This window comes from Palaemon carinicauda, chromosome 28 (genome assembly GCF_036898095.1).
Source record: "Palaemon carinicauda isolate YSFRI2023 chromosome 28, ASM3689809v2, whole genome shotgun sequence".
In the NCBI taxonomy this organism is placed as follows: domain Eukaryota; kingdom Metazoa; phylum Arthropoda; class Malacostraca; order Decapoda; family Palaemonidae; genus Palaemon; species Palaemon carinicauda.
Window position 1 is genome coordinate 59,981,594 of NC_090752.1, and position 27,244 is coordinate 60,008,837.

A 27,244-nucleotide genomic window follows, 5' to 3' on the forward strand; every position below is an offset into this window, starting at 1 on the left:
TCTTGCTTCGTCTTCCCTTCTTCTTCTTTCATCCTCATACAAGCGAGATTCCTCTAAAAAACGAATTAAAGCGAGGAAATCAGTCCCGGTAGCTTGAGAGGCAGACGGGGGGTAGTAGTGGGGACTCAAGAGTGGTGGGGAGGGAGAGGCAGCTCTCTCCAACACTCCCCCAACACTGTGGGCGTGGGCGGCATCGACACTGTGGGCACCCACATCGCTGAATGGTCCCTCTTCTGTGGGCTCTTCTAACTGTTCAGCAAGTATATCATTCGAGGCCATTATTACTTTCGATGTGCAGTGGGTAAAAATACAGTTCCAACAAAGTTATAAAAAACAACACGAACTGTTTTAAAACACTAATAATAAGAAAAGTTTAATGCAAGCAAGTGTGTGCGCATGTGCATGAATACGTCCGCCAGCGACTCTGTGGGTTGAGGGGAGCAGCAACTCTGCCTCAGGCAGTCACCCCGTGACGATGAATGAGTCTGGGTGTGGTCACGCATGCTCCGACTGAGTCCCAACACACTATTTGCTTGCTTCTTGAAATAGCACAGCAAAAACACTGGGACGTAAAAAAGAGGGCACTATAAAGCACAATGCACCGCACAACACTTCACTGGTAACTTGCATCACTACACTGCACATGAAGTATGAGTAAATCGAATTACAACTAATTCACATCTGAACTGAGAGTCCATTAATGGCGTCGGCTGGTTCCCATTGTCCACGTCTTAAAAAAAAGTTCTCATAATACGACACTGTAAGTTCACTGCGCCATGTACGTGTTGATAACTTCCTTAACCTTGATTGGTGGGGCAAGGATACAACTTAAAAAGTAGGTTCTCAATGTCTATTAGAGTAAATACATAAGATACGTGGGACACGAGGAAAGATAACTTATCAGCTAAGGGGACGAAGACGAACAGACTGCATCATGGCAACACAACAGATAAGTGTTGCCAATGCTGACTCAATGTTGCCATATCATATCAATGACATTACAGAAATTAATCTAATGATATGCAACATCTGAAATAATGGTTGAAAGTACATAATACAGTTAATAGTACGTACAATAATGGTAATCATGATAATGCAGTAAATTATACATACAATAATAATAATCATGACAATACTGGTACATGTGAAATGTGTCTTTTCATGTACCTACACAAACCTTAGCTATTTAACCAACTTGCCCGCCAGCCCTATCCCCCTTGAAGTCTTACCTCTAAGCAAAGTGAGTTCAAGCACAGGTGTGTGTGTGAGGGGGGGGGGGGCATTAGCAAGCTACCCTACCCTACCCCCACTAACTAGCAGTGTGGGTAGTAAACCCTCGTTAAATTTTAATGGCTCGTCATTTCAGCTCCACCGAAAATAATACCCCTATTAAATAGCTAAGGTTTGTATAGTTAGGAAAAATACAAATTATCTACGAATGTCATTTTCATTCCATTGTGTGATCTACCGAGTTGTTTTCATTCCATTGTGTAATCTACCGAGCTGTTTTCATTCCATTGTGTGATCTACCGCGTTGTTTTCATTCCATTGTGTGATCTACTGAGCTGTTTTAATTCCAGTGTGTGATATACCGAGCTGTTTTTTGCTCTTCCATGGCTCAGTTTGCTCTCAAAGAACAAAAGACCACTGCTCCTATGCACTGGGAAGGGGTACACATAGAGCTGCGCTCGCCCATCCTGTAGGTCTTTATTTCGCTGATATTTATTAATACTTACAATTTTTTTGCTCCGCACGATCTACTCGTAGATCACATGCCATACATAGCAGGTCACTGTCATAGATTGGTAGATCGCAGACTTTTGGTAGATCACATATTGGAAGAGCATTCAAAACCTAGTCCTTCAAGTTGCACCGCTTGCCCCAACCACCCCTCAAGTCCTAGGTTAAGGTTTACCCACATGGTAGGGCCTACCTTCAACCCACCAGAAACTAGGTTTACCTATTATTCCTATTAAAAGAGGAAGGTTTGTGTAGTTGGGAAAATTACTAGTTGCTTTAACGATCTGAAATTTTTCTATATTTTTTATTGATTGCTATGTAAAATATGGGTATGCCAAGATTTTTGACGAGTATTACGCATGATATAAGCTATTTTCCTTTCTCGTTTTAGCTATTTTCATCTCGACCTTTTTTTCTAGATTGATGCCCTCATGAAAGATTTCAATGATTTTAAATCGACGATTTCAATCCCGAAACCTGCTCCAAAACCAAAGAGGTTGTCGGAACCCACTAAATGGCCGGCCAGAAGTGGAAGAACATCTCGTCGGTTCCAGCCATATCATTCTCCACCTCGAACAAGGTAACATTTTACTTTTTAACTGGTTTTTTATTATTCACTATTATACCCAATCCATCAAAAATGACGTCTAGATATTTAGGTAGATATGCATGCATGCACCCCCCCCCCCTCTCACCAGGGTATAACTACTGGGGAGAGGTAAGCATGACCAGAACAGTTTGATAAGCAAGAAAGTTGACGTCCTGGAAAATTGTGGTTAATGCGTGGAAACTAAGCACTGTGAATTGACTAGGTAAGGATATTGGAGTGGGTAACACTTCTCTTACTTAACCTAGACATTGCCCACCTCCCTGAAACAAATATATATTTGTTCCAACACGGGGTACCTCGAACTCTTCCTCCAGTCTCATGGGCGACCTGAAGGGCGTCCTCAGCGGCACCCATGCGAGGGGATCCGATGATGGTGAGTCCTCCTCCTCGGTATCTCCCCCGGCTGCAGACGTACCTGAAATACAGGCCCATGAAGCGGGGGAAGTGGCTGCAGCAGCCTTTCCCCACATAGGATCATCGGAAGAGACAGGCCCCGCTGGCACCAGGACTCCGTCCTTCGAACACACTCCCGTCTCTCCCTCAGGCCCCCCACTTGCCTGGACCGACAAACATCCCCACTAGCTGAAATCTCAAACTCCTGGGGAAGACCAATGAGCCTTTTCCCCGCAACTGACTTACCTCGTCCCCTACTCTGGGTAGTAGGGGAGAGGCTCGGCTTCCTAGGTGACCTCTTGGACGCCTTCTTCTTGGTGCCGTAGCGCACCCACTGCACCTCATTCCAGGACTCGCACTCCGGACACGTGGCTGTAGGAGAACCTAAGCTGCCCTTACACGACGAACACAGAGGGAAAAGGTATGGAATGAACACAATGGGACCGCGTGAAACACAAAGGGTCGCACTGGGTAAGGAGAGAGCGTCGAGATGTTATCGCGACGCGACCAGAAAACTTACTGGAGCTCGAGACCTGAGCGCGTATCACTTCACCAAAGGTTACCCCGCATAGAAAACGGGAGTAGGGTAAACTACACAAAATTCTGGTTGTTTGGGAGGAGATCCCAGATACTCGTAAGAAAGTAGTTCGAGGCAAGTACTGTTAGGAAAAATACAAATTACTTAAAATTTGTAATATATAGTCAGAAACTTGCACTTTATTATACTTTATAGTGGAATTATGGTTGTTAGATATTCCCAATATAGTGTAATACAAGACTAAACAGAATAAGAATAAGGAAGGATCAAGAACTGTCAATTAGTGCTAAACAGAATAAGAATAAGGAAGGATCAAGAACTGTCAATTAGTACAAGGAAAAATTTGTGTTGACTTGTGATGTAAAGTCCTTTTCTATCTACTCAAAAGAAAAATGTTATTTGTTCCTACATGAATATACACCCGTTATTCTTTAATAGTGTAATGACGAAAGAGACGAAGTAGTCGAGGATGAGAAGGCATTTAAGAAATGAATTAGCATCTAGAGTGGATATGAATGTGTTTTTTAAAAGTTTAAAGGCTGCTCATGATTGGCAGAGGCAAGGGAGTGACATTGCCCTAGCAAGCAGGACAGTGCCCTAGAGACTGACCATATATCATATGATCAGCACCCAGCACTCCACATAAGCCATGACTAGGTAATGGCTGCTGATGACTCGGCAGGTAGACCTATAGGCTCCCCTAAACCCCCCATCGTTAGCTTGCAAGGATGGTAAGGTTACAGACACTAAAGAAGCTAATGTGTTTGAGAGCTAGATTCGACCCGGAAGGGATGGGGCAAGCACCTGAGGAACTCGACATTTCCGGAAATGGAAGTAGCACTCCTGGCTTTTTAACAGAGTTTGATATAACACAATGTAGCGTTAATGAGCGAAAACACTACCGTCATGACTTATGTCAACGGATCATGGTTTCACTGACTGCTAGTTGGCTAAGTAGGTACATACTTGGGCAGTTGACAACACGCAAGAGTAGTCAGCGATGTTCATGCCAGGCAAGAGAAATTTTAAATATTTAACTTAGCCGGTGAATATATAGCTGCAACTCTGTTGCTCGACAGACAAAAAACTACAAAAAAAAACTCGCCAGCGATCGCTATACAGGTTGCGGGTGTGCCCACCAGCGCCAGCTGTCGGCCAGATACCAAGCTCCATGTAAACAAAGACTCAATTTTCTCTCTGTCGACGTGTCGACAAGACGTACTTTACTCGCTGTTGAAACCTGGAGTTTTTCCCATCATCTTTGGTGAAGTACTTTATTCTGGTTTGAGCTTTCGCAGTGCAGGTGTTTTTTCTTCATCTTAAATCTTGAACTCGTTTTGGATAGATTTAATTTTTGGTGACAAAGAGAGCATGGACTTTCTTTGACTCTTAAATGGCCGACCCTTCCCTTAGACGGAAGTGTGTTTAGCCTTTTAGTAATTATCTTATCACGTTATAAATTAATTATAGATTTTCCTCTATATATTTTATATCTCTCCGCCTTTATTAGGCCTCTTCGATTAACTTTCCATTTATAATAAACATAAAAAATAAATTTTAATGTTTTGTTTATATGCGACCTTTCCTGAGAGTAGGCGGTCCTATCTTGGAAACCGAAGTTAAACAACGTTGAGCCCTTTGCAATCGTAAATAGCTTTTAAAGAGCTAATGATTTAAAACCTTTTAAATGAATATTTTTAATAAATATTTTATGAAAGAATTTCTTTGAATAGTCTTCGTACTATTTTCAAAGATGAACTAACGTTTAGTTTATTTATACTACGCAGTTTGCGCTCTATCGTTACGAGAGAGAGTATCACGGTTTCACTTTGCAGAAAGAGTAAATCGATTCTGACGTTTTGTTCATTCTTCTTTCAAAGCTTAAATGTTTTAAATTCTATTTTAAAGGAACTTTTTAATTGAAAAACCTTTCAGTTTTTTCCTTTGGTTAAATAACATGTTTTTGACGAAATGTAATTGGGCTCTTCTCTTAGGTGCGAAATCAAGAGAGAAAGAGAGAGAGAGATAGAGACGGAGGGAGAGAGAGGAGAGAAAACGTTCCGTTCAAGCGGGTAACGTTGTTCTTGAGTTGCTCTCGTCCCTAGTCTCGGTACGGGGAGAAAGGATAAAACGTTTTTAGTTTTTTATTCTCGTCCCCAGGCTATGTGCGGTTAGAGATTGAAAACGTAGTTTTGAATGATCTAGTGTTTAGTCTCTTCCCCAGCCACTGATTTTTTTATCTTAAAATATGTTTTCTGTTTTTTGCTGGTATTAATGAGCTTGCATTGTACGACTGATTTTGCAATTACTACCTTTTGATGAGGGTAGAATTGCGTGCTTCAGGTAGAAATCAGTAAAAGTTTCGATTTCAGTGAAATAAGTGCAAAACAGAAAATCGAAGTGATAAAGTGATATTGCGCTAAGTGTTACAGTGTTGCGTCCGAGGGTTCGTCTGTTCGTGCCTGTCGTTCACCTAGTCCGGGACCTCTTGCAAGCTCCCAAAACCAGGGGAGAAGTAATGTCGAACGACTTATGGGTTCGAGAGGCCTTGATCAACGAACAGACGTTTCCCTCTATGGTATCGGGTGTATCTTACCAAGATCTCCCCTACCATAAGGCGAGAGAGACGTTTTTTCTCCTCGTCATCCGAAGGCTTTTCGCATAAGAAACCTGTAATAAGGTTTCGAAGCCCTTAAGCGAAAGTCAGTCCTTTCAGGACAGGTCCAGCGTCCTGCTTGCAGCCATTAGGACAGCTCTGACCCTATGCAGTCTCGGAAAACTGCTCGCCGCCTAACAAAAGCGTAACACAGACTCCGTGAGTCTTTTTTGTTGGCAAAGTGTTGCGGTCACAGACGTTACCCTCGTCTCTTACCACAACCATTTCCGTTGATCCTTAATGGGTTGTACAAAAAGATCCGCCCGTTGAAATACTACCGCCAGAGAGTTATGGGGTCCTTTGACTGGCCAGACAGTACTACGTTGGATCCTTCTCTTTGGTTACGGTTCTTTCTCTTTGCCTACACATACGCCGAATAGTCTGGCCTATTCTTAACAGATTCTCCTCTGTCCTCACACACCTGACAACACTGAGGTTACTAAACAATTCTTCTTCGCTCAAGGGGTTAACTACTGCACTGTATTTGTTCTGTGGCTACTTTCCTCTTAGTAAGGGTAGAAGAGACTCTTTAGCTATGGTAAGCAGCTCTTCTAGGAGAAGGACACTCCAAAATCAAACCATTGTTCTCTAGTCTTGGGTAGTGCCATAGCCTCTGTACCATGGTCTTCCACTGTCTTGGGTTAGAGTTCTCTTGCTTGAGGGTACAATCAGGCACACTATTCTATTTAATTTCTCTTCCTCTTGTTTTGTTAAAGTTTTCATAGTTTATATAGGAAATATTTATTTTAATGTTACTCTTCTTAAAATATTTTATTTTTCCTTCTTTCCTTTCCTTACTGGGCTATTTTCCCTGTTGGGGCCCCTGGGCTTATAGCATTTTGCTTTTCCAGCTAGGGTTGTAGCTTAGCAAATAATAATAATAATAATAATACGGCAAGACATGCAGAATATGCTTGCCTCCCTTATGGAAGACTATTCTGCCGATTAGTCCGTTGAGTCTAGCCGTTTATCTCATCGATATCCTGGCTTTCAGCCAACCTAACGTTCCTTAGTGCTTACTGTTGACGTTGGCGTAGCTTAGTCACGTCAGTCAGGTTGTTTAGAACCACACTCGATGCGGTCTCGTGTGGATTTTCAGCCACATTTGGACGTTAGGCCACTTGCTGATGCTCCTGTTGACGTTCAGGACGTTCGCTAACAATCGGAGTTGACTTGTTTTGACGCTGTGCGTCAACCTCCGCATTCTAGAGTTGTTTTGACTGCTCAGTCTAGGCAGTCAAAGCAGTCTCGAATGGACGCTGTGCGTCCTCACGCACCTGTTGTTGTTGACAGTTCAGTTGTTGACAGTTCACAGACTGTCAAGCAGTTACATGACGTTGCGTCTTGGTCCGCTACTAATGCACCAGTGCGTGTGGACTCTGCTTGTAAAGCATTGCCACCACGGTAAGTCTCTCCCTTGCTTGAGACTCAGCTTTTATCGGACAAGGTTCCTGTAGATGAGGAAGTTGCTGTTCCCCCTCCTACTGATATTCCCTTGAGGACTCTGTCAGACGGAGAGGAGCCTAAAGCTGCTTAGCCCTCTATGGACTTTAATTAAATCATGATGATTTTTTTAAGGATCTTTGTCCGGATCTTTTTGTAACTGCTGCTCCTCGTTCGCCTAGACGTCAGAGCTTACACTAGGCCTAGCTACTTCGAAGCCATTGTTTATAAGCTAGTGCTCTCTCGCTCTCCTAGAGAGCTTTACGTTGGCTAGGCGACTGGTTTATCACCAGGAGGAGTTTGGGGGATACAGCCTTTGCTTTCCCTTCTTTTAAACTGGCTTATAGAGCGAGAGTCTGATATGACACGAGAGAAGTTCTCGGCTTGGGAGTTCATGCCTCTGCCCAGATAGACTTCTCAAATCTCGTAGACTCTCCCTGGCGCCTGGCCAGGAGACGCTCCAAGTTTTTTACAGGTCAACTTCACAGCTGTTTTCGAGCCTTTGAAGTTTTGCTGTACAATTATGTCATGCATAAACAAGGCTTTCAGGGATGGAAAGCGGTACCGCCTCAGTCGCTAACCCCGTCTGTTGCCGCACCTGCTCCCGTAGACCCTAAATGTGCTTTGCTGCAAGACATGCAGTCCAAGCTTGCATCCTTGATAGAGGACTTTAATGCGGAGAAGGTTGCTGCCGAACCTTCTGGCCAACAACCTTCCAACCGGTCGGTTGTGCGTCCTGTTGACGCTGAGGTAACCTTCTCGCGTCTACCAGTTGAGGTGGTTCCTCCACCGATGCGACCCAGTGTTTGTTGCCAGCCGCACGTTGACGTTAAGCGACGCTCGGAGGTGGTTGTTGACGTTCAGGACGTTCAACAACCAGCAGAGGTGACTTGTTGTGACGCGGTGCGTCAACCTCAGCAACCTGGTATGGTGTTGACTGCACAACCCAGACGGTCTAGACAGTCTCGGGTGGACGCTGTGCTTCCTCGCACACCCATGGTTGTTGACAGTTCACAGGCTGTGCAGCAGTTCCATGACGTTGCGTCCGGCTCCGTCACGCATGCACCAGTGCGACCGGACTCAGCGAGCCAGACGTTGCCCACTCCGTTGCCGTTTCCTCATCAGTTTTCGGATGAGGAACTATCTGATGAGGACGTTGCTGAACAACAAGACGATCAGCCCCCAGAATAGATCAAGCCCTGCTATCCATCCAGAAGATTCTGAAGAAGGAACGCTGCTCAGTCAGGCTGTGGATGAGTCTGGTGGGGACGCTGTCATCCCTGGAACAGTTTGTATCACTAGGAAGACTACACCTCCGTCCTCTTCAATACCATCTGGCTTTTCACTGGAAAAAGGACAAGACGCTAGAAGCGGTCTCTATCCCGATTTCCGGAAAGATAAAGTCTTGTCTGACTTGGTGGAAGGACAATATCAACCTAAGAGAGGGTCTTCTCCTGGCTGTTCAGACTCCCCACCACGTTCTCTTCTCGGACTTGGGCTGGGGCGCGACACTGGACGGTCGGGAATGCTCAGGTCTGTGGAACTCGAGTCAGAGGAGCATGCATATCAACTGCAAGGAGCTGTTGGCAGTTCATCTGGCCTTGAAAAGCTTCGAGGCAAAGTGGTGGAAGTAAACTCGGACAACACCACGGCCTTGGCGTACATCTCCAAACAAGGAGGTACCCACTCACTGACGTTGTACGAGATCGCAAGGGACCTGCTCATCTGGTCAAAAGGTCAAGACATCTCCCTAGTAACGAGGTTCATCCAAGGCAACTTGAATGTCATAGCAGATTGTCTCAGTCGGAAAGGGCAAGTAATTCCAACAGAATGGACCCTCCACAAGGATGTGTGCAAGAGACTTTGGGCCACTTGGGGCCAACCAACCATAGATCTCTTTGCAACCTCGCTGACCAAGAGGCTTCCAATCTATTGCTCCCCAGTCCCGGACCCAGCAGCAATACATATAGATGCCTTCCTCCTAGATTGGTCACATCTGGATCTCTATGCATTCCCACCGTTCAAGATTGTCAACAAGGTACTGCAGAAGTTCGCCTCTCACGAAGGGACAAGGTTGACGTTAGTTGCTCCCCTCTGGCCCGCGAGAGAATGGTTCACCGAGGTACTTCGATGGCTATTAGACGTTCCCAGAAGTCTTCCTCTAAGGGTGGACCTTCTACGTCAGCCTCACGTAAAGAAGGTACACCAAAGCCTCCTCGCTCTTCGTCTGACTGCCTTCAGACTATCGAAAGACTCGAGAGCTAGAGGCTTTTCGAAGGAGGCAGCCAGTGCGATTGCTAGAGCAAGGAGAGCGTCCACCATTAGAGTCTACCAGTCGAAGTGGGAATTCTTCCGAGACTGGTGCAAGTCAGTTTCTGTATCCTCGACCAGTACCTCTGTAGCTCAAATAGCTGATTTTCTCTTATACCTGAGAAAAGGACGATCCCTTTCAGCTCCCACTATCAAGGGCTACAGAAGCATGTTGGCATCAGTCTTCCGGCATAGAGGCTTAGATCTTTCCAACAGTAAAGATCTTCAAGATCTCCTTAAGTCTTTTGAGACCACCAAGGAGCGTCGTTTGGCTACCCCTGGATGGAATTTAGACGTGGTACTAAGATTCCTCATGTCAGACAGGTTTGAGCCGTTACAATCAGCCTCCCTGAAAGATCTCACTCTAAAGACTTTTCCTGGTATGCTTAGCCTCGGCTAAAAGAGTCAGTGAGATTCATGCCTTCAGCAAGAACATCGGATTTTCGTCAGAAAAAGCCACCTGTTCGCTGCAACTTGGTTTTCTAGCCAAAAATGAGCTGCCTTCTCGGCCTTGGCCTAAATCTTTCGATATTCCCAGCTTATCGGAGATCGTAGGCAATGAACTAGAAAGAGTCTTATGCCCTGTTAGAGCTCTTAAGTTCTATTTAAAGCGTACCAAACCTTTACGAGGCCAATCTGAAGCTTTATGGTGTTCTGTTAAGAAACCATCTTTGCCTATGTCAAAGAATGCTTTATCATACTTTATCTGATTGTTAATACGAGAAGCTCATTCACATATGCGTGAGGAAGACCAAGCTTTGCTTAAGGTGAAGACGCACGAAGTTAGAGCTGTAGCAACTTCCGTGGCCTTTAAGCAAAATAGATCTCTGCGAAGTATAATGGACGCAACCTATTGGAGAAGCAAGTCAGTGTTCGCGTCTTTTTATCTAAAGGATGTCCAGTCTCTTTACGAGAACTGCTACACACTGGGACCATTCGTAGCAGCGAGTGCAGTAGTGGGTGAGGGCTCAACCACTACAATTCCCTAATTCCATATCCTTTTAATCTGTCTCTTGAAATGTTTTTAACGTTGTTTTTATGGGTTGTCCGGAAGGCTAAGAAGCCTTTCGCATCCTGGTTGATTTGGCGGGTGGTCAAAGTCATTTCTTGAGAGCGCCCAGATTAGGGGTTTGATGAGGTCCTGTTGTATGGGTTGCAGCCCTTGATACTTCAGCTCCTAGGGGTCTATCAGCATCCTAAGAGGATCGCGAGGCTCCGTAAGGAAGACGTACTTATAAGGCAGAGTAATCGTACAAGTCGACTTCCTTACCAGGTACCTATTTATTTTGTTTTTGTTATTTTGATAACTTCTAAAATGAAATAAAAACTCTTAGCTCATAAAATGTAAACATATTTTACTGGTCTCTACCCACCATCCTGGGTGTGAATCAGCTATATATTCACCGGCTAAGTTAAATATTTAAAAATGATATTTTAATTATAAAATAAATTTTTGAATATACTTACCCGGTGAATATATAAATTAAATGACCCTCCCTTCCTCCCCAATAGAGACGCAGTGGGACGAGGAGAAAATTGAGTCTTTGTTTACATGGAGCTTGGTATCTGGCCGACAGCTGGCGCTGGTGGGCACACCCGCAACCTGTATAGCGATCGCTGGCGAGGTTTTTTTTTTGTACAGTTTTTTGTCTGTCGAGCAACAGAGTTGCAGCTATATATTCACCGGGTAAGTATATTCAAAAATTTATTTTATAATTAAAATATCATTTTTCTAGCGTTCACACTCGATTGCCAGGTTGCAGGTGGTAGAATTGGAATGGTCCCTACATCCTTGTGTGGCTGAAATGCTTCTTGCTCTTTGGATTATCTTGGAGTTCACCATCTATCAACCTGTTCATTGATCAGTTGAACTAATATCTTCCAGTGTTCTGTGCACTTTCCAGATTCATCAGCAGCATTCGAGGAAGACTTTCAACATCCCTGGGACAACATTGATGTGTATCTTTTCTACCCTTCTGCTTAATTTGCCGATTATTCAACAGACTTGACAACATTGGGTCTCGGGGTGACCCTGATGTCTACCAAGTGGTCATACGCCGAATGGCAATCAGATCTGCTGATGCTCCTTGTTAAGGTACCAAGAGAACTATCCTTATGGTTTGCCCTCGTGTCAGCCCTACCTTCATAGGTACCACAATTCAGTAGCTTCCCATGACCTTCACGGTTGGCAACTATCTAGTATCTCCTCGGAACAAAAGACTTCACGAAGCATTGATTTATAGATTTCTAGGTACATGCCAGGATCTTGTGGAACTCTGTCAAGGGAAGTGTGGCCATGTGCTATGGATGTTATAAAAGAGATACTTATTCGGTCAGAGCATTTCTGCAATTGATTGCCGATTTCCTCGTGCACTTTCATTGAGAAGTAATCTCTGTCTTCGTAGTGAAAGGCTATTGCTCAGACTTGAGCAAGGTTTTCAGACCTAAGAGCATAGACTTTCTCGAACTCGAAGCCCTCAGTTAAAATCTCCCTAATGCAGATAAGAATGCCTTATGTTTGTTTGGCTGAGATATTATATATATCAATATTACAAGCCACTTGATGTTCATATCACTTCACCCTGATAAAGCTCTTCGGAAGACAACAGAAGGCCCTGCCTCGTACAAGCTGGCTTCAGTGTTCACAAATAATTCACTTTAATCTCTTGCTATTACTATAGTAATTGAATCTTTGGGAGTAAAGGGGGGACCTCCTACCTCACAGAGACTTCCTCCTACCTTAAGGAAGATTCCCTATTAAATGACTCGGAAGTTTGTATCCGAATAAAAATAAACTACAAATTTTATATGATTTGTATTTTTCCTAACTATACAAACCCCCCAAAATTGGGGGAAGTGCCTTTGGTATATGTATGTATGTATGTATACAAACCTGAGTCATTTACCAAAGGACCTGCCTCAACCACCACTCAAGTCGGACTAGAAGAGAGTTGTGAGTTAGCGCTTGAAACAAGCATAATCTGTCATTCGCAGGAGCTACCTAGCTGAATTTTTTTTGTCTGGCCTTAGAAAACAAAACCAGAAGTAACCTCATTGAATGACTCAGTTTTGTGTACAAATTAAATAAGATTTTTAGTGTTAGTGGTAACTAGTGTCTACCAAATACTGTATCTTTCATTTTTTATTCACTTTAACTATGTGATACGCCATTCTTCAGTTATGCTCATGCAACGGACTGTAAATAGCAATTCAGATATGTAGGCATGTCTGTCTACCCCTATTTGGGTTGACCAAAAATTTTATAGGAAGTTGTGATAGAGCAGTTTTGCATTGGAAATTACTTAATGTTTTGTGAAGCTGTTGAGAAACTAAAACACTATTCTAATCTTTTGCCTGGATTTCTCATTAGGTCAAGGAGGGGTAGCGTGAGTTCGTCAATTGCTAGTTCACCATCTGACTGGCAGCAATTAGATGATGAGGATGAAGAGGAGGCAAAGCCAATTTACCTCAAATTTCGCTTTGGAAAGCTCGACTCCGTGCGAAAAGAACATACCCAAGAGGAAGATTCAGACGATGAAGTAACTTGCTATGTTGACGTAAGTTGAGGGTGTTGGCGATTTTTTTCTTGATCTAAATTTTGTATCTATTTCAAGAATTTTGTATTTGAATATTTAGAAATGTACTCAAAAGAATTTTGTACTTAGAATACTGATGAATATGTTAAATATACATCTAATCTGTTGCTGTAAATGAAGTAACTCCGTACTGAAATTCTGAAGAAAATGTCTGTAAACATTTAATGAGTTAGACATTAAGCCAAGTACAGATGACTTTCAGAATTGCCAGCAAAGATACCAACCTCGCTTGCTACTAAATACGGTATCTAGAAGAATTTCCTTTTCTTGCCTTGAAAGTTGGTACATAGAAATACAAAACATGCTTACAATTGATACAGAAAAACCATACAGTTTTATATTTATCCAAAATAAGTATAAACAGCTGTTTATATAGGCTGGTTAACACCTGTTAAGAGGACATAGACTACGGCATGATTTGCAGACTACTTTAATACAGTATATAATAGGTAATCAGAAATTCCAAGCCAAATCCTTCCCAATGCATTGCATAGAGATGCAGTTCCCCTAGACTTCCAAATTATACCGAAGTCCATCTTAAAGTATTTACTTAACCTTAAAGTTTAGATTTTTTTTTAATTGTTATTAAGAAATATATTTTGCTTTTATATGATTCATGTGAGAGAGGCAAGAGAGCGTGCTAGAAATAGGAATGAATGGCAAGCGATTGTGACGCAGTTCCGGTAGGCCCTGCTGCCTCCTCCGGTCGCCTTGGATGACCACAGTAGGGGATTCAGCGTTATGACGCTTCATCTGTGGTGGATAACGGGGTAGGGTGGGCTGTGGCACCGTAGCAGTACCAGCTGAACTCAGTTGAGTCCCTTGTCAGGCTGGGAGGAACTTAGAGAGGAAAGGTCCCCTTTGTTTTCATTAGTTTGTTGTCTGCTATTCCCCAAAATTTAGGGAAGTGCCTTGGTATATGATGATGATGTATGATGATTCAAGATCAACCAGTACAATATAAGTCTGGTCAAAAATTTACTTATTGTTTTAGGACATGGATGCTCAGCGGATTAAAGAGGCCTCCAGAAACTTGTCCTCATCGTTTCATTACTCGCCAGTCAAGAGAATGAGTTTGGAGGGCACAAGAAATCCTATCCCAAGGAAAGGGAATAGTCAGTTTGATCCCAATGTCAACATAACGATGCCGGAAGACATCACTGAGAAAGACCTCAGAAATATTGCTGATCGAAGTGGAACAAAAATATACAACCAAAGTAGTGGTACTACTTGCCATCAGTGCAGGTAAGCTCTCTCTCTCTCTCTCTCTCTCTCTCTCTCTCTCTCTCTCTCTCTCTCTCTCTCTCTCTCTCCTCTCTCTCTCTCTCTCTCTCTCAACCAAAGGATTAGCATTGCAGTTAGTGATCTCTTTCTCACACAACCAATGTATTGGTATGTATGTCATCAGTACAGGTTAGTGCTCTCTCTCTCTCTCTCTCTCTCTCTCTCTCTCTCTCTCCTCTCTCTCTCTCTCTCTCTCTCTCTCTCTCTCTCTCTCTCTCTCTCTCTCTCTCCCCCCCCCCCAAGGATTAGCATTGCAGGTTAGCGATCTCTTTCTCACACAACCAACCACTCTCACAGCAACTTTTATTACTTGATTGGGCCATTTTTAAAGAGTAATTTTGGTGAGGGTATTTTAGTAGAATATCCAAAATTGTTTGTTGAATGTCTAGAAGTTTTATCATTAAATGCAGTTATTGTCCTCTCATCACATGGCTGATCCTTTTGTATTCACACAAATTTATCAGGGTGAGATTTTGTTGGGTACTGGACCATGTGTTGATGAAGGGTTGCAAATCCTTACATTTTTAGTCACGTTTATTTGAATCAAACCAAATCATTTCATTTAATTTTTCAGACAAAAGACGATAGACACTAAAACCATATGCAGATCTGGAGAGTGCTGCGGCGTGCGAGGAATGTTTTGCGGCCCCTGCCTAAAAAATCGCTACGGGGAAGAAGTCAGAGATGCTTTGCTTGATCCAGTAAGTATTTTTTAGTTTTTGGAATGAATTTATTTGCTAACTATTGTTCACGTATGTATGCATCATATAACTTCCCTCATCCATGAACCAGTATTGAACTGGCTCTAATTTTTGTCATAGAACACCATGTACGTTGCTGCTGCCTATACTTTGGGTACGTTCTGTAAGATTTATCTGGCCAGCATCTAAACATTTTTCCTTATGGCTGAAGTATTTTGTGCAAGAGAGCCGTTGGTTGTATCTGAGAGGCGAGGTGAATGCCACTGAACTATGTCAGACAATCATTTGAGTTTACGTACACGGACTTGCGAGCAAGAACGTCGCAAAAATTCAAACAAAAGCTGGCATGCTTACACAGGTTGGTCTATTAACAGTGCAGGGAAATGCGACTGATAAGATAAAAAAGGAAACCGTTGCAGTGTATGAGCGTGTATGAAACACGTGCGGTACAATCTCAAGGAATGGTTTAAGAAGCCTTTTTCAACCAAATTACATGCTGCTAGCAGTACCAGCCGAACTCTGTTGGGTCCCTTGTCAGGCTGGGAGGAACATTGAGAGGAGAGGTCCCCTTTTCTGTTTCATTTGTTTGATGTCGGCTACCCCCCAAAATTGGGGGGAGTGCCTTTGTATATGTAGATGAAATTATTTTAGTGAAAAGAGGTAAATTTTTTGAGATGCTTTATTTAGCGAAGCATCTAATAATGGCCTAAAATAAAGCAATTTTGTTATTTAGAAAGTGCTCGTAACCATCCTAACTTTCCTCATACTGTACCAAATCTATCCTAAGTGTTTCCCTTTGTATTGAACTGGTTAGTAATACCTATTATATTTTATTTTTTGAAACAGAAATGGATGTGCCCTCCTTGCCGTGGACTCTGCAATTGTTCGATATGCCGGAATAGAAATGGCAAATGTGCCACTGGAATTCTCATCAACATTGCAAGATCGAAAGGTTTTGACAACGTTAAGGACTACTTGGAGAGCTTGATTAAGTAAAATTATGGCTTTTCAGAAGCATCGTGAGCAAAGTTATTTCCGAGGAAGATTTTTATGCAATGAGTTCTACTGTATTCAAAAAGTTGACGTAGGCTGTCTTGGCTTGTTAGATTTTTACTTTGTAACATTGCTTCTAGAATTAAAAGAGGCAAATGTTAATGGTAACTTATCGAACTTATCTTGATTTTAACTCTCTCTCTCTCTCTCTCTCTCTCTCTAAGAAGTGCCATATACAGTATTCATCCTGAAGACAAATTTCAACAGGTTTTCTAGAATTGTGCCATGTACAAACATGTCAGTTATATTATTCTACCAAGTATTGGAAGGTCTTAATCGTCATTGTTGTTGTAGTTCTTGTGAAGAAATTCTCTCGATTGAAAAGTTTAGGTTTTCTAAAGTCAACACCTTTCCTGTAGACAAGCATTTTAGAACATTCAGATATATTGGTATGGTATTAAGAGGTATGAGTAAACTTCTATAGTAATTTTTTCATGATATAAAATGTTATGCCAGTATCTTTCATATGTACTTATAGTATGAGTTTTAAAAATGTTTGGTAGTGTGTATTGATGGGATTTCTTTTACCAAGTAACTTTTACACATACTGTGTATGTGACGTGTAAATGATTGACTATTTTTATTAATAAAAAAAAATCATGAATTTTTTGAAGAAGGCCTTACGTGCATTGAAATCTTATAATGTGCCTTGTATTTGAGATTTAATTGTACATAATATAATTATTGATATCCTTTTATTTGTTATTCTTGTAAGAATCATTGTCTTGATTATCCAAGATTCTTACTTCAGTGTTTATGATATCCTGGAACTGAAGAGATATGAAAATTAACTTCACCTACAGCTGCCTTCACAGATTCTTTTTTGGGGAATTGGACTAAGTTAACCGAGTAGAGCTTTTGTGTAGGCAACTGAATTGGTCAACCAAAAGTTGAGCCTCGCCATATAGTTCCCTTAAAATTTCTAGGCCTAAGAAATGTCTCGAGTGAGTATTGATCATCATAATCATCATCATTAACATCAAAGGTTTATTTTTTATGTAAGCTCATTCCTTTAGTGGGATAGACTAGAACAAAGTTCTTGTTATTATCTGCCATCGTTTAACTCATCGTCCTGAACTCGCTGCAGATACAGTTTGTTTCCTTTTTGGCTCTTCTAATCAATCGGGGGGGATTCTTTTCTGTGCCTCACCTGATCAATTGGATTTTTCCCCTTTCTCCTGATCAACTGAATCTGTTCCCTCTGCCTCATCTGATCAACTGAATTATAGTTTTCGTCGTCGTCATTCAACCAAATCCATTCCCTTTTTGCCTCTCATCCGATCATGCTTCTCATCACATCTTCAAACAATCTTCAGTCTTTTGGTCCTCATCCTTTTTTTCCAACTTCTGTCCACCTCCAACTCCTCATTCGTAATATGTTCCCATCGCGCTCTTTACCATGAATCTTAGCATTCTATGGTTCCACCTCATCAGATTCCCTTCAATTTCTTAGTAAGAGCCTAAGTTTTGGCTGCATAGAGTAGTACTGGCCTTATATACCCATCCTAAGTCATAGCTTTCTCTAACAGAGCATTTCATCCATCGTGATCATTTGTACTATATGCCCAATTAAAATCCATTATCATTTTTTAATGTTTTTAAGATAACATTTCCAGCTGTGATGTAATCACCAGCGTGTGTTCATGTAGCAACAAATTGTTATGCTTAAGATTTTATGAGAGAACCTCATTTGAGAGGGGAACGTTTTGTGTGTATTATTGCATGACATAGTTCATTTTTTTTCCATGTTCAGCTTAGCGTTAAGAGTTATACATAAAATAGTTTTATGATTTTTATATAAGGCTGACTTTTTTCCTGTTGATAATGACTACCTACAGATATGAAATACAAGGTTACAAAATTTATTTTAAAGGTAAACTGATTCAAAGGTTGATGATGTATGTAGTCATTTTTTTATTACAGTTTTTGAATAAAATGTTTAAAAGTTTCTGGATATATGATTTTCCCTTTTTGTACTTTTACTTTATGGCTGTTTTTCTGGTCCTATCACACAGGGAAACCCTACTCACTACAGGACCTATAAGATCTGTTTGTCGTATATATTCTTAGGTAGAGTATCGCATGGTGTATTCTGTAGTAATTCTCAAATCAACATTATTGAAGCTAACTAGAAAATTTTCAGTTTCTTGAAAGTTTTAATATCTTCAATCTTTCAGGTATTTCATTGGAGCTTGTATAGTTTTGAGGCCACTTTCTTGAAAGATCTGTAACCTACAGTAGATATACATCTTGACTACAATATTATTAATATTACTATCCAAGCTACAACCCTAATTGGAAAAGCAAGATGCTGTAGGCCCAGGGGCTCCAATAGGGAAAAATAGCCCAGTGAGGAAAGGAAATAAATAACTGAAGAGAACAAATTAACAATAAATCCTTCTAAAAAAAGTAATGTCAAAAGAGATATGTCATATATAAACTATTAACAACGTCAAAAACAAATATGTCATATAAGCTATAAAAAGATTCATAACTTGAAACCATCTGTAATTTCTCGTCAACGTAATTCTTTGTCTATGATGTGTATCCATTCTAGCTATTTTGGTCCAGTTTTGATAACTTGAGTTAATGCACATATCTTAACCTCTATTCTGGTTTTATTAGGCAGCCTCTGTAATTTGATTACAATTGAAGTTATCCTTTCTCTGGATGGGACACCTTTTATCAGTTGTGTTCCTCGTTTCGTAATTTCTCAAGTCGCACAATGGGCAGATTGTAATAGAGGGAGTTACAGTAGCCAATCCTTGTTAATCCAGGGCACCATCCCCCATTGAGATACTAGCACGAGAGAGTTATGGGGTCCTTTGACTGGCCAGACAGTACTACATTGGATCCTTCTCTCTGGTTACGGTTCATTTTCCCCTTGCCTACTCGTACACCGAATAGTCTGTTCTATTCTTTACAGATTTTCCTCTGTCCTCGTACACCTGACAACACTGAGATTACCAAACAATTCTTCTTCACCCAAAGGGTTAACTACTGCACTGTAATTGGTCAGTGGCCACTTTCCTCTTGGTAAGGGTAGAGGGGAGACTTTAGCCATGGTAAACAGCTCTTCTAGGATGAGGACACTAAAATAAAACCATTGTTCTCTTAGTCTTGGGTAGTGCCATAGCCTCTGTACCATGGTCTTCCACCATCTTTGGTTAGAGTTCTTTTGCTTGAGGGTACACTCGGGCACACTATTCTATCAAATTTCTCTTCCTCTTGTTTTGTTAAATTATTTAAAATCTATATATGAAATATTTATTTTAATGTTGTTACTGTTCTTAAAATATTTTTTTTCCTTGTTTCCTTTCCTCACTGGGCTATTTTCCCGGTTGGGGCCCCTGGGCTTATAGCATCCTGCTTTTTTAATTAGGGTTGTAGTTTAGCAATTAATAATAATAATCACAAGTTTCTTTACAGAATATACTCCAGATACTACTCAATACAAAAGCAATATTTTTTAGGTGATATCTAGCATTCCTGCATTTCTTACTACATTATTTGAGCACTAAGAGACAAATTACACAAGTGATACACCTGGGTCATGAATTCTACTAGATATCTGACTGGGTTATTAATATATTTATGCATGTCACCCAAATTTCTTAATGTCTATGTGGATGTCACCCAAGTTCATGTTTACTTGGATATCGTCTAAGTTTCTTTAATTGTTTTTCTCGCCTACCACCATTAACTCAAGTTTTGTTTTCATTTAGTTTTGGTTTAAGTGTTGTCCATTTTCTAACACTTGTAAGAGCCTATACTCAATTTTTTTTAATGAGGCGCATTTGCACCGACTCGCAGCGATGCCTTTTTAGCTCGGGAAAAATTTCCTGCTATCTGATTGGTTAGAATTATCTTCTCTAACCAGTCAGCGAGCAGGAAACTTTTCTGAGCTAAAAGGGCACCCCAGCGAGTCGATGCAAATCTGCCTCACTAAAAAGAATTGACTATAGCTTGAAGTTTCAGCCGAGTCATTAATGGAGAAGTAAAATGGTGTATCGTCTGCAAATAGTAGAAACAAAATTTCATGTCTGCGTAGTACTTTTAATGAAACCTATAGTATTGTTACAATATAAGACGGGGCCTAGTACACTTCCCAAGGGTACCCCTCCATTTGATGGTTCAAATGATGAATGAGTTTCCAATTCGTACACAGCAGTTTCTGTCAATTAAATAATTATGATTGTGGGTTAGGTTATATTTTTTAAAAAAGTCTAAGGCTTTTCTTGTCTAGTTGCAAATATTATAGTCACAGCATCGCTTGCCTAGGGCCATAGATATGCACCCACTTATTACCCTTCATTTGTCCTGTGAAGGTTACGGTGGTAAGAACAGCAATGCTGTATGGAACGGAAACAGCAAGCATGAGGAAGATGTATGTGGCAGAAATGAGAATGCTTAGGTGGATGTCTGGGGTGACGAGAGAATCGTATAAATAATGACTACATAAGGGGGTCGACAAAGGTGGTGGAAATATCAAAGAAGGTCCAGGAAGGGAGGCTGAGATGATATGGATACCTGATGAGGACCACGTTGGGAGACATACTATGGAGATGGAGGTTCAAGGAAGACGAAGAAGAGGGAGCCCAAGAAAGAGATGGAGGGACTGTGTAAGAGGAGAATGGAATTGATGAGGCAGAAGCCCAGAATAGAAAAAGATGTTAACGGCGACCCCATATTAAAATGGGAACCAGCTGGGAAGTAGAAGTCCTGTACATGAGGCCCAAATTTCTATAAATCCATAAGAAAGCCTATACCAGAGGCCTACATCAGTTACCTCTGTTCTTGCTCTCCCTTCTATCTTGTTGTCGCATCTCTAAGGGCCCGGCCAGACCAAGCGCGGCTAGCGGCAGGAGGTTATGGCGGCAAATTGAAACCTTAGGTATCTTATTTAGGTGGCCAGATAGGAGGCGCGGGAAGCCTCGCGCCTCCTATCTGGCCACCTACAGAAGATACTTAAGGTTTCAATTTGCCGCCATAACCTTTTGCCGCTAGCCGCGCTTGGTCTGGCCGAGCCCTAAGGTTTTCCTTAATAGTGCAACATTAAGGTTTCCTCGAGCTGTACCTTTACGGGCTGCCTAAGGCAAGAGCCCGTGTATTACACAACGGCAAGGCAATCTGACAGACAGACAGACAGACAGCTGTACCTGGGTATTAAGTAGCCTCCTAGGGCCCAGCGCTCTGCTATATTAGTCAAGTTCACATTTATTATTATTATTATTACTTGCTGAGCTACAAGCCTAGTCGGAAAAGTAGGATGATATAAGCCCAAGGGCTCCAACAGGGAAAATAGCCCAGTGAGGAAAGGAAAAAAGAAAATTTAAATATTTTAATAAAAGTAACATTGGAATAAATATCTCCTATATAAACTATAAAAACTTTAACAAAACTAGAAGAGAAATAAGATAGAATAGTGTGCCCGAGTGTACCCTCAAGCAAAAGAACTCTAACCCAAGGCAGTGAAAGACCATGTTATAGAGGCTATGGCACTACCCAAGGACAGAGAACAATAGTTTGATTTTGGAGTGTCACATATCCAAAGCAAAAATCATGACAGCTGTTGGACTGTAGGCATTATATGTCATAGAGGTCTTTGGAATGTCCCTAAGAACCCTAGCTACACCGTATTATTGGCCTTATTTCCATCTGTTACTGCAACTTCTCATTTTTGTGATAATTTTTTTGTCTTTCCAAGTGTAACTGCAAGGTTTCCACTTATATTCGAGCTAAACCTGTGCAGAACAGCTAATAGGATACTAATTGAAATAGACTAATTTTCAGATTTTTTTTTGTAAGGGTGAAGTTGAGTAAATAAAAATTTGATTAAATATGAACTAAATAGGGAATGATTTATTCACTGCCATTATGCGCATGCGCCAATTTGTAATATGTTTTGTTTACATTGAGCAATAGTGAATTTGGCGCAGGGGTGCCATTCGTACGATAATTATCGTACATGTACGATTATTTTAGGTCCAGTACGATGTACGATACATACCTTAGGTATATACATATGTGTGGTGTGTGTGTTTAATTAAACAATTATACTCAAATATTTTGAAATAAGTCAATCATAAACTCCTTAATAATTATATTGAAACTGTGTACGATAATTTTGGTTGAAAAACGACAATTTTAAGGCTCATGTACGATAATTCAGTCGAAATAATCTGGCAACCCTGATTTGGCGGACTCTACAAATTAGTAGCATTGCTCTGCACGCACGCGACTTCCTAGCAAGTTTTCTTGGTTTTGTGTTCAAGTGTTATTAAAAAAATCAATGAGAATACTATGTATATGTTCATAAAGTAACGACGTAGTTAATATTGTGTTATGCATACGCCCAGTGGCTTCAAGACAAGGTGGAGGACCCCACAAATGGCTGACGTAAAGTCGCGGTCTAATTCTGAGGTAAGATTAGCCTATGATATTATTAACAGCTACCGTGTTTCATGGCTATAATTTCCTTTTTCTTATCACACACTGATTAAGGCTCAGATCGTACGTACATTATCATGTAACTAGAATGTTAAGTCATAAGTCGATTCTCCTAGCCATGGAGTTAAAATCCGGGTTTCAAGCCATGGAGTTAAAATCCGTTGGTAATTTTCGTTTTTACAAAGAACCCCCTTAAACATTAAAGCCTGGATTACGTTTATTAGTAGGTCCAATTTGTAATGATTTGTATCGGGAGCTAGTTAATTTAACAAATCAATCATTGTTGAATTAAATTCATAAAATGAAAACTTATAAAATGGTTCCAGGTTTCAAAACAACACTAGTATTTCCATTGAAAATAGTGGTAGAGTATATACACCGGTTCTCCAATTAGTTTTAAATTGGATCTTTGGCCAAATTTTGACGAATTTTAATCAAGTAAAGTTTTAAACTGAACTTATATACTATACATTAATTTAGAATTCATGCTGTAGAGGGAATTACATCAGTTAATTTAAATCTGGTCGGATGCTGAATGTTACCATATTGTCTTTTAATAGTCGCTTTTAATCAGGACTTATTTTGCTGTCTAGAGGCCTATTAGAGTTTTTGTATGCGCAAGAAAGCCCAAATTAGACCATAAAAAAAGATGTATTTGAAACAGTTTAGGGGTTTGGGGCTAGTACCTTGGGCCAAGAGGCCCCCACCCCCCTCCCCTCTGGTATAAATGCCGAATTGCCAGGGTGTTGGCTTTAATACCCCAACAGCAATCTGTACGAACGAACGAGTTTAGAGTAATGTGTTACTCTGATATTTGGATACTTTCGTCTGATTAAATTCTCTCGATCAACAGATGATCGAGTTATCACTAACATACGTATAAAAGGCCACATTTTTTTATCATTACTCTTCACAGGGTACTTTTTTATCTTATCAAGAAATACACATTTACAAATTATAACATATATATATATATATATATATATATATATATATATATATATATATATATATATATATATATATATATATACACATCATAGTATATTTAACTGAATATTTTTTTTTATTTAATATTTACTGTATTTTCAATTGCAATTTTTACTATTTATCTATATGTTTAAAAGAAATGGACCGAGTCATGGTACTTACTGGAAAATATTTACTTGCGGTACTGAGTTTAAGCTAAAGAAGATGTGCACCTTTATTAATTGATAAAGTGCCCGCAAATATATTTTGAGAATTTAGCAGTCAGAGACCAGGAACTTTTTATTATTATTATTATTATTATTGCTAAACTACAACCCTAGTTGGAAAAGCAGGATGCTATAAGCACAGGGGCTCCAACAGGGAAAATAGCCCAGTAAGGAAAGGAAATAAGGAAAATTAAAATATTTTAAGAAGAGTAACATTAAACTAAATATCTCTTATATAAACTATAAAAACTTTAACAAAACAAGAGGAAGAGAAATACTGCAATAAAGAATAGTGTACCCAAGCGTATCCCCAAACAAGAGAACTCTAACCTAAGACAGTGGAAGACCATGGTACAGAGGCTATGGCACTACCCAAGACTAGAGAACAATGGTTTGATTTTGGAGTCTCCTTTCAACTAGTATGATTTTATAAACCTTATTATTGTGTGGATGTTTTTGGCACGTATTGGTTTATAAAGTTTCAGTAAAATGTTTCAAAATACATTTATTAAGTTTGTTAATGAGGCAGAAGCCTTCAAGATAATCAAATCAATTTTTAAAGTCAACACTTGGTGGAAATCTTTAGCTTATTATTATTGTTGTTGTTGTTGTTATTATTATTATTATTATTATTATTATTATTATTATTATTGTTATTATTATTATTACTGTTGTTATTATTATTATTATTATTGATTACACATCACAATGAAATTAAAACATCTCCAAGTGATGTAAGACAAATTAAAGTCTCGTTTATTTCAAGACATTTGTGGATGATCAGATAATTTAATAAGTCTTTTTCTACACCTCTATTCTTACTAACTTCCATCCAATTTGCTGCTTAACCTCTTAAATTTTATTTCACAGTACATGGCCTTCAAGGACTCCAGCGTCTGGTTATAGGGGCCAGATTCCGTACCATCATTATATATATATATATATATATATATATATATATATATATATATATATATATATATATATATATATATATGTATATATATATATATATATATATATATATATATATATATGTGTGTGTGTGTGTGTGTGCGAATGTTTTTGGGTTGAACAGGCTGACGTAAACCTCTTTTTATAGTTTATTTATTTAAGATCCATTTTAATGTTATTAATGTACTTGAAATGTGTTATTTTAATTGTTCATTACTTCTCTAGTAGTTTTTTTTATAGTTTCTCATTTCCTTTCCTCACTGGGCTACTTTTCCCTCTTTGGGCCCTTGAACTTATAGCATCCTGCTTTTCCAACTAGGGTTGTAACTTAGCTAGTAATAAAGATAATAATAATAATAATAATAATAATTATAATAATAATAATAAAGTATTGTATAGAAAATGGGTATTAGATTTTCTACGAAAGTGTCATAGAAGACTATATTATTTTTGAAGCTCCCTCGAGAGACAGAGACATATATTTTCTTATAAATTTTAACCCATATAATTTTTCCTATAACAATTCCCTATCCCAATTTTCCAATTTACCTATGTTATCTGCGATGATTGACAATTTCCAATTATATGTTTTACCGAAATAAGCTGACAGGTATAATCGTAATTTTATTTCTTGATAGCCTATTTGATTCTGCTAATCTGTTTGTTATGGTGTCTGATTATATCTCTATTTCAAGAATTTGTGAAGAAAATTCACTATTCTTATATAATTACTTAATAATTTCATATTTTAAAATGATTGCCAAATTTAGTTGTTTTTTTTTTTTGTTACGATTTATCACCTAAATATTTCCTTTTTAAATCCAAAATCATGAAATATAATTTGCCATATTAATGCTTTATATATATATATATATATATATATATATATATATATATATATATATATATATATATATATTTATATATGTATGTATATATCGTCAATCCAACGTCTTTTTTAACTTTCCCTGTTGCTGTTAAACATATACAGTATATATATATATATATATATATATATATATATATATATATATATATATATATATATATACATACATATATATGTATATATACATACATATATACATATATATGTATATATACATACATATATATGTATATATATATATATATATATATATATATATATATATATATATATATATATATATGTGTGTGTATATATATGCATGTATATATATCAATTATTTATGAAAGACTTCTAAATACGAAAAGAGGATTTTTAGCACCAAATCAATTATTTCTTAAAACAAATTTCGTGAAGAAAAATGAAATAAAATAATTTTTCATCCGGATCGATATCTTAAAGATCAGTGAAAGTTCCCAAAATGCTCCTTCTGAATTCAGATAGCAAAGATTACGTGGAGTCATGAAAGGTTTAGACTTCGAGCTTCTATTATCTCGGAGAACAGAAAGGGGGGGGGGGGCAGGTCACGTAGGTACATTCCCACCAAGGAGGACCACCTGGCGAAGGTCGCGAGCTGCGTTGACCTTTGACCTCTTGGGGTAGAACGTTTCGCGGAGGAATGGGTCGAATTACCTTTAAAGAAAACAAAAGCGAAAACGATTTTTTTTTTGTTATCTGGTATCATTGGCATAAGTCTTTTTATAGTTTATGAAATTTCTGTTTTTATGTTATTGTTTTTAAAATATTTTATTTTAGTTCATTATTTCATTTCTCATATCGTTTATTTATTTCCTTATTTCTTTTCCTCACTGGGCTATTTTTTCTTGTTGGAGCCCTTGGGGTTATAGTTTCTTTTCTTTTTCAACCAGGGTTTTAGCTTAGCTAGTAATAATAATGATAATAATGATAATATTAATAATAATAATAAGTTTAACTTTATATATGAATTATATATACTGAATATATATATATATATATATATATATATATATATATATATAAAACTTTTTTTTAATCTATGTCAACTTTCAACTTCATCTTGCAACTGGGGGCGTTTACCCCGCCCCCTTTGCAATTTAATATTGAGTGGCCTCCCCGGCCCAAGTTTGTATCCTATTGTTAACCTCCCTGTCTGGCAATCCGCCGGACTGGGATTCGAGTCCCGCTCAAGCTCGATAGTTTCTTGTAGTGTCCTCAACCTGACCATCCTTTTGAGCAAGGGATTAGGGGCTGTACCTGCTGAGTCATCAGCAGTCATTGCCTGGCCCTCCTTGGTCCTAGCTTGAGTGTAGAGGGGCTTGGGCACTGATCATATGTTCTGTTAAAGTTTTATAGTTTATATAGGGAATATATATTTTAATGTTATTACTCTTCTTAAAATATTTCATTTTT

The 27,244-nt window shown here is 39.3% G+C and overlaps 2 protein-coding genes across 5 annotated transcripts in view; both read left to right on the forward strand.

The window, feature by feature from the left end:
* The window catches only part of LOC137621627 (cell division cycle-associated protein 7-like), a 42,655-nt gene extending 24,383 nt beyond the window's left edge, over positions 1-18,272 (forward strand). For all 3 annotated transcript variants that reach the window (XM_068352082.1, XM_068352084.1, XM_068352083.1), the window contains exons 3-7: positions 2,160-2,320; positions 13,061-13,247; positions 14,281-14,531; positions 15,145-15,271; positions 16,118-18,272. In XM_068352082.1, the coding sequence (XP_068208183.1) occupies positions 2,160-2,320; positions 13,061-13,247; positions 14,281-14,531; positions 15,145-15,271; positions 16,118-16,267 (876 nt within the window). In that variant the 3' untranslated portion in view covers positions 16,268-18,272. The remainder of the gene's footprint in view (positions 1-2,159; positions 2,321-13,060; positions 13,248-14,280; positions 14,532-15,144; positions 15,272-16,117) is intronic.
* Positions 18,273-22,699: 4,427 nt separating this feature from the next.
* Positions 22,700-27,244, forward strand: part of LOC137621628 (breast cancer anti-estrogen resistance protein 3 homolog) — a 335,690-nt gene continuing 331,145 nt past the window's right edge. For both annotated transcript variants that reach the window (XM_068352086.1, XM_068352085.1), the window contains exon 1: positions 22,700-22,747. In XM_068352086.1, coding sequence (XP_068208187.1) covers positions 22,715-22,747 — 33 coding nt within the window. In that variant the 5' untranslated portion in view covers positions 22,700-22,714. The remainder of the gene's footprint in view (positions 22,748-27,244) is intronic.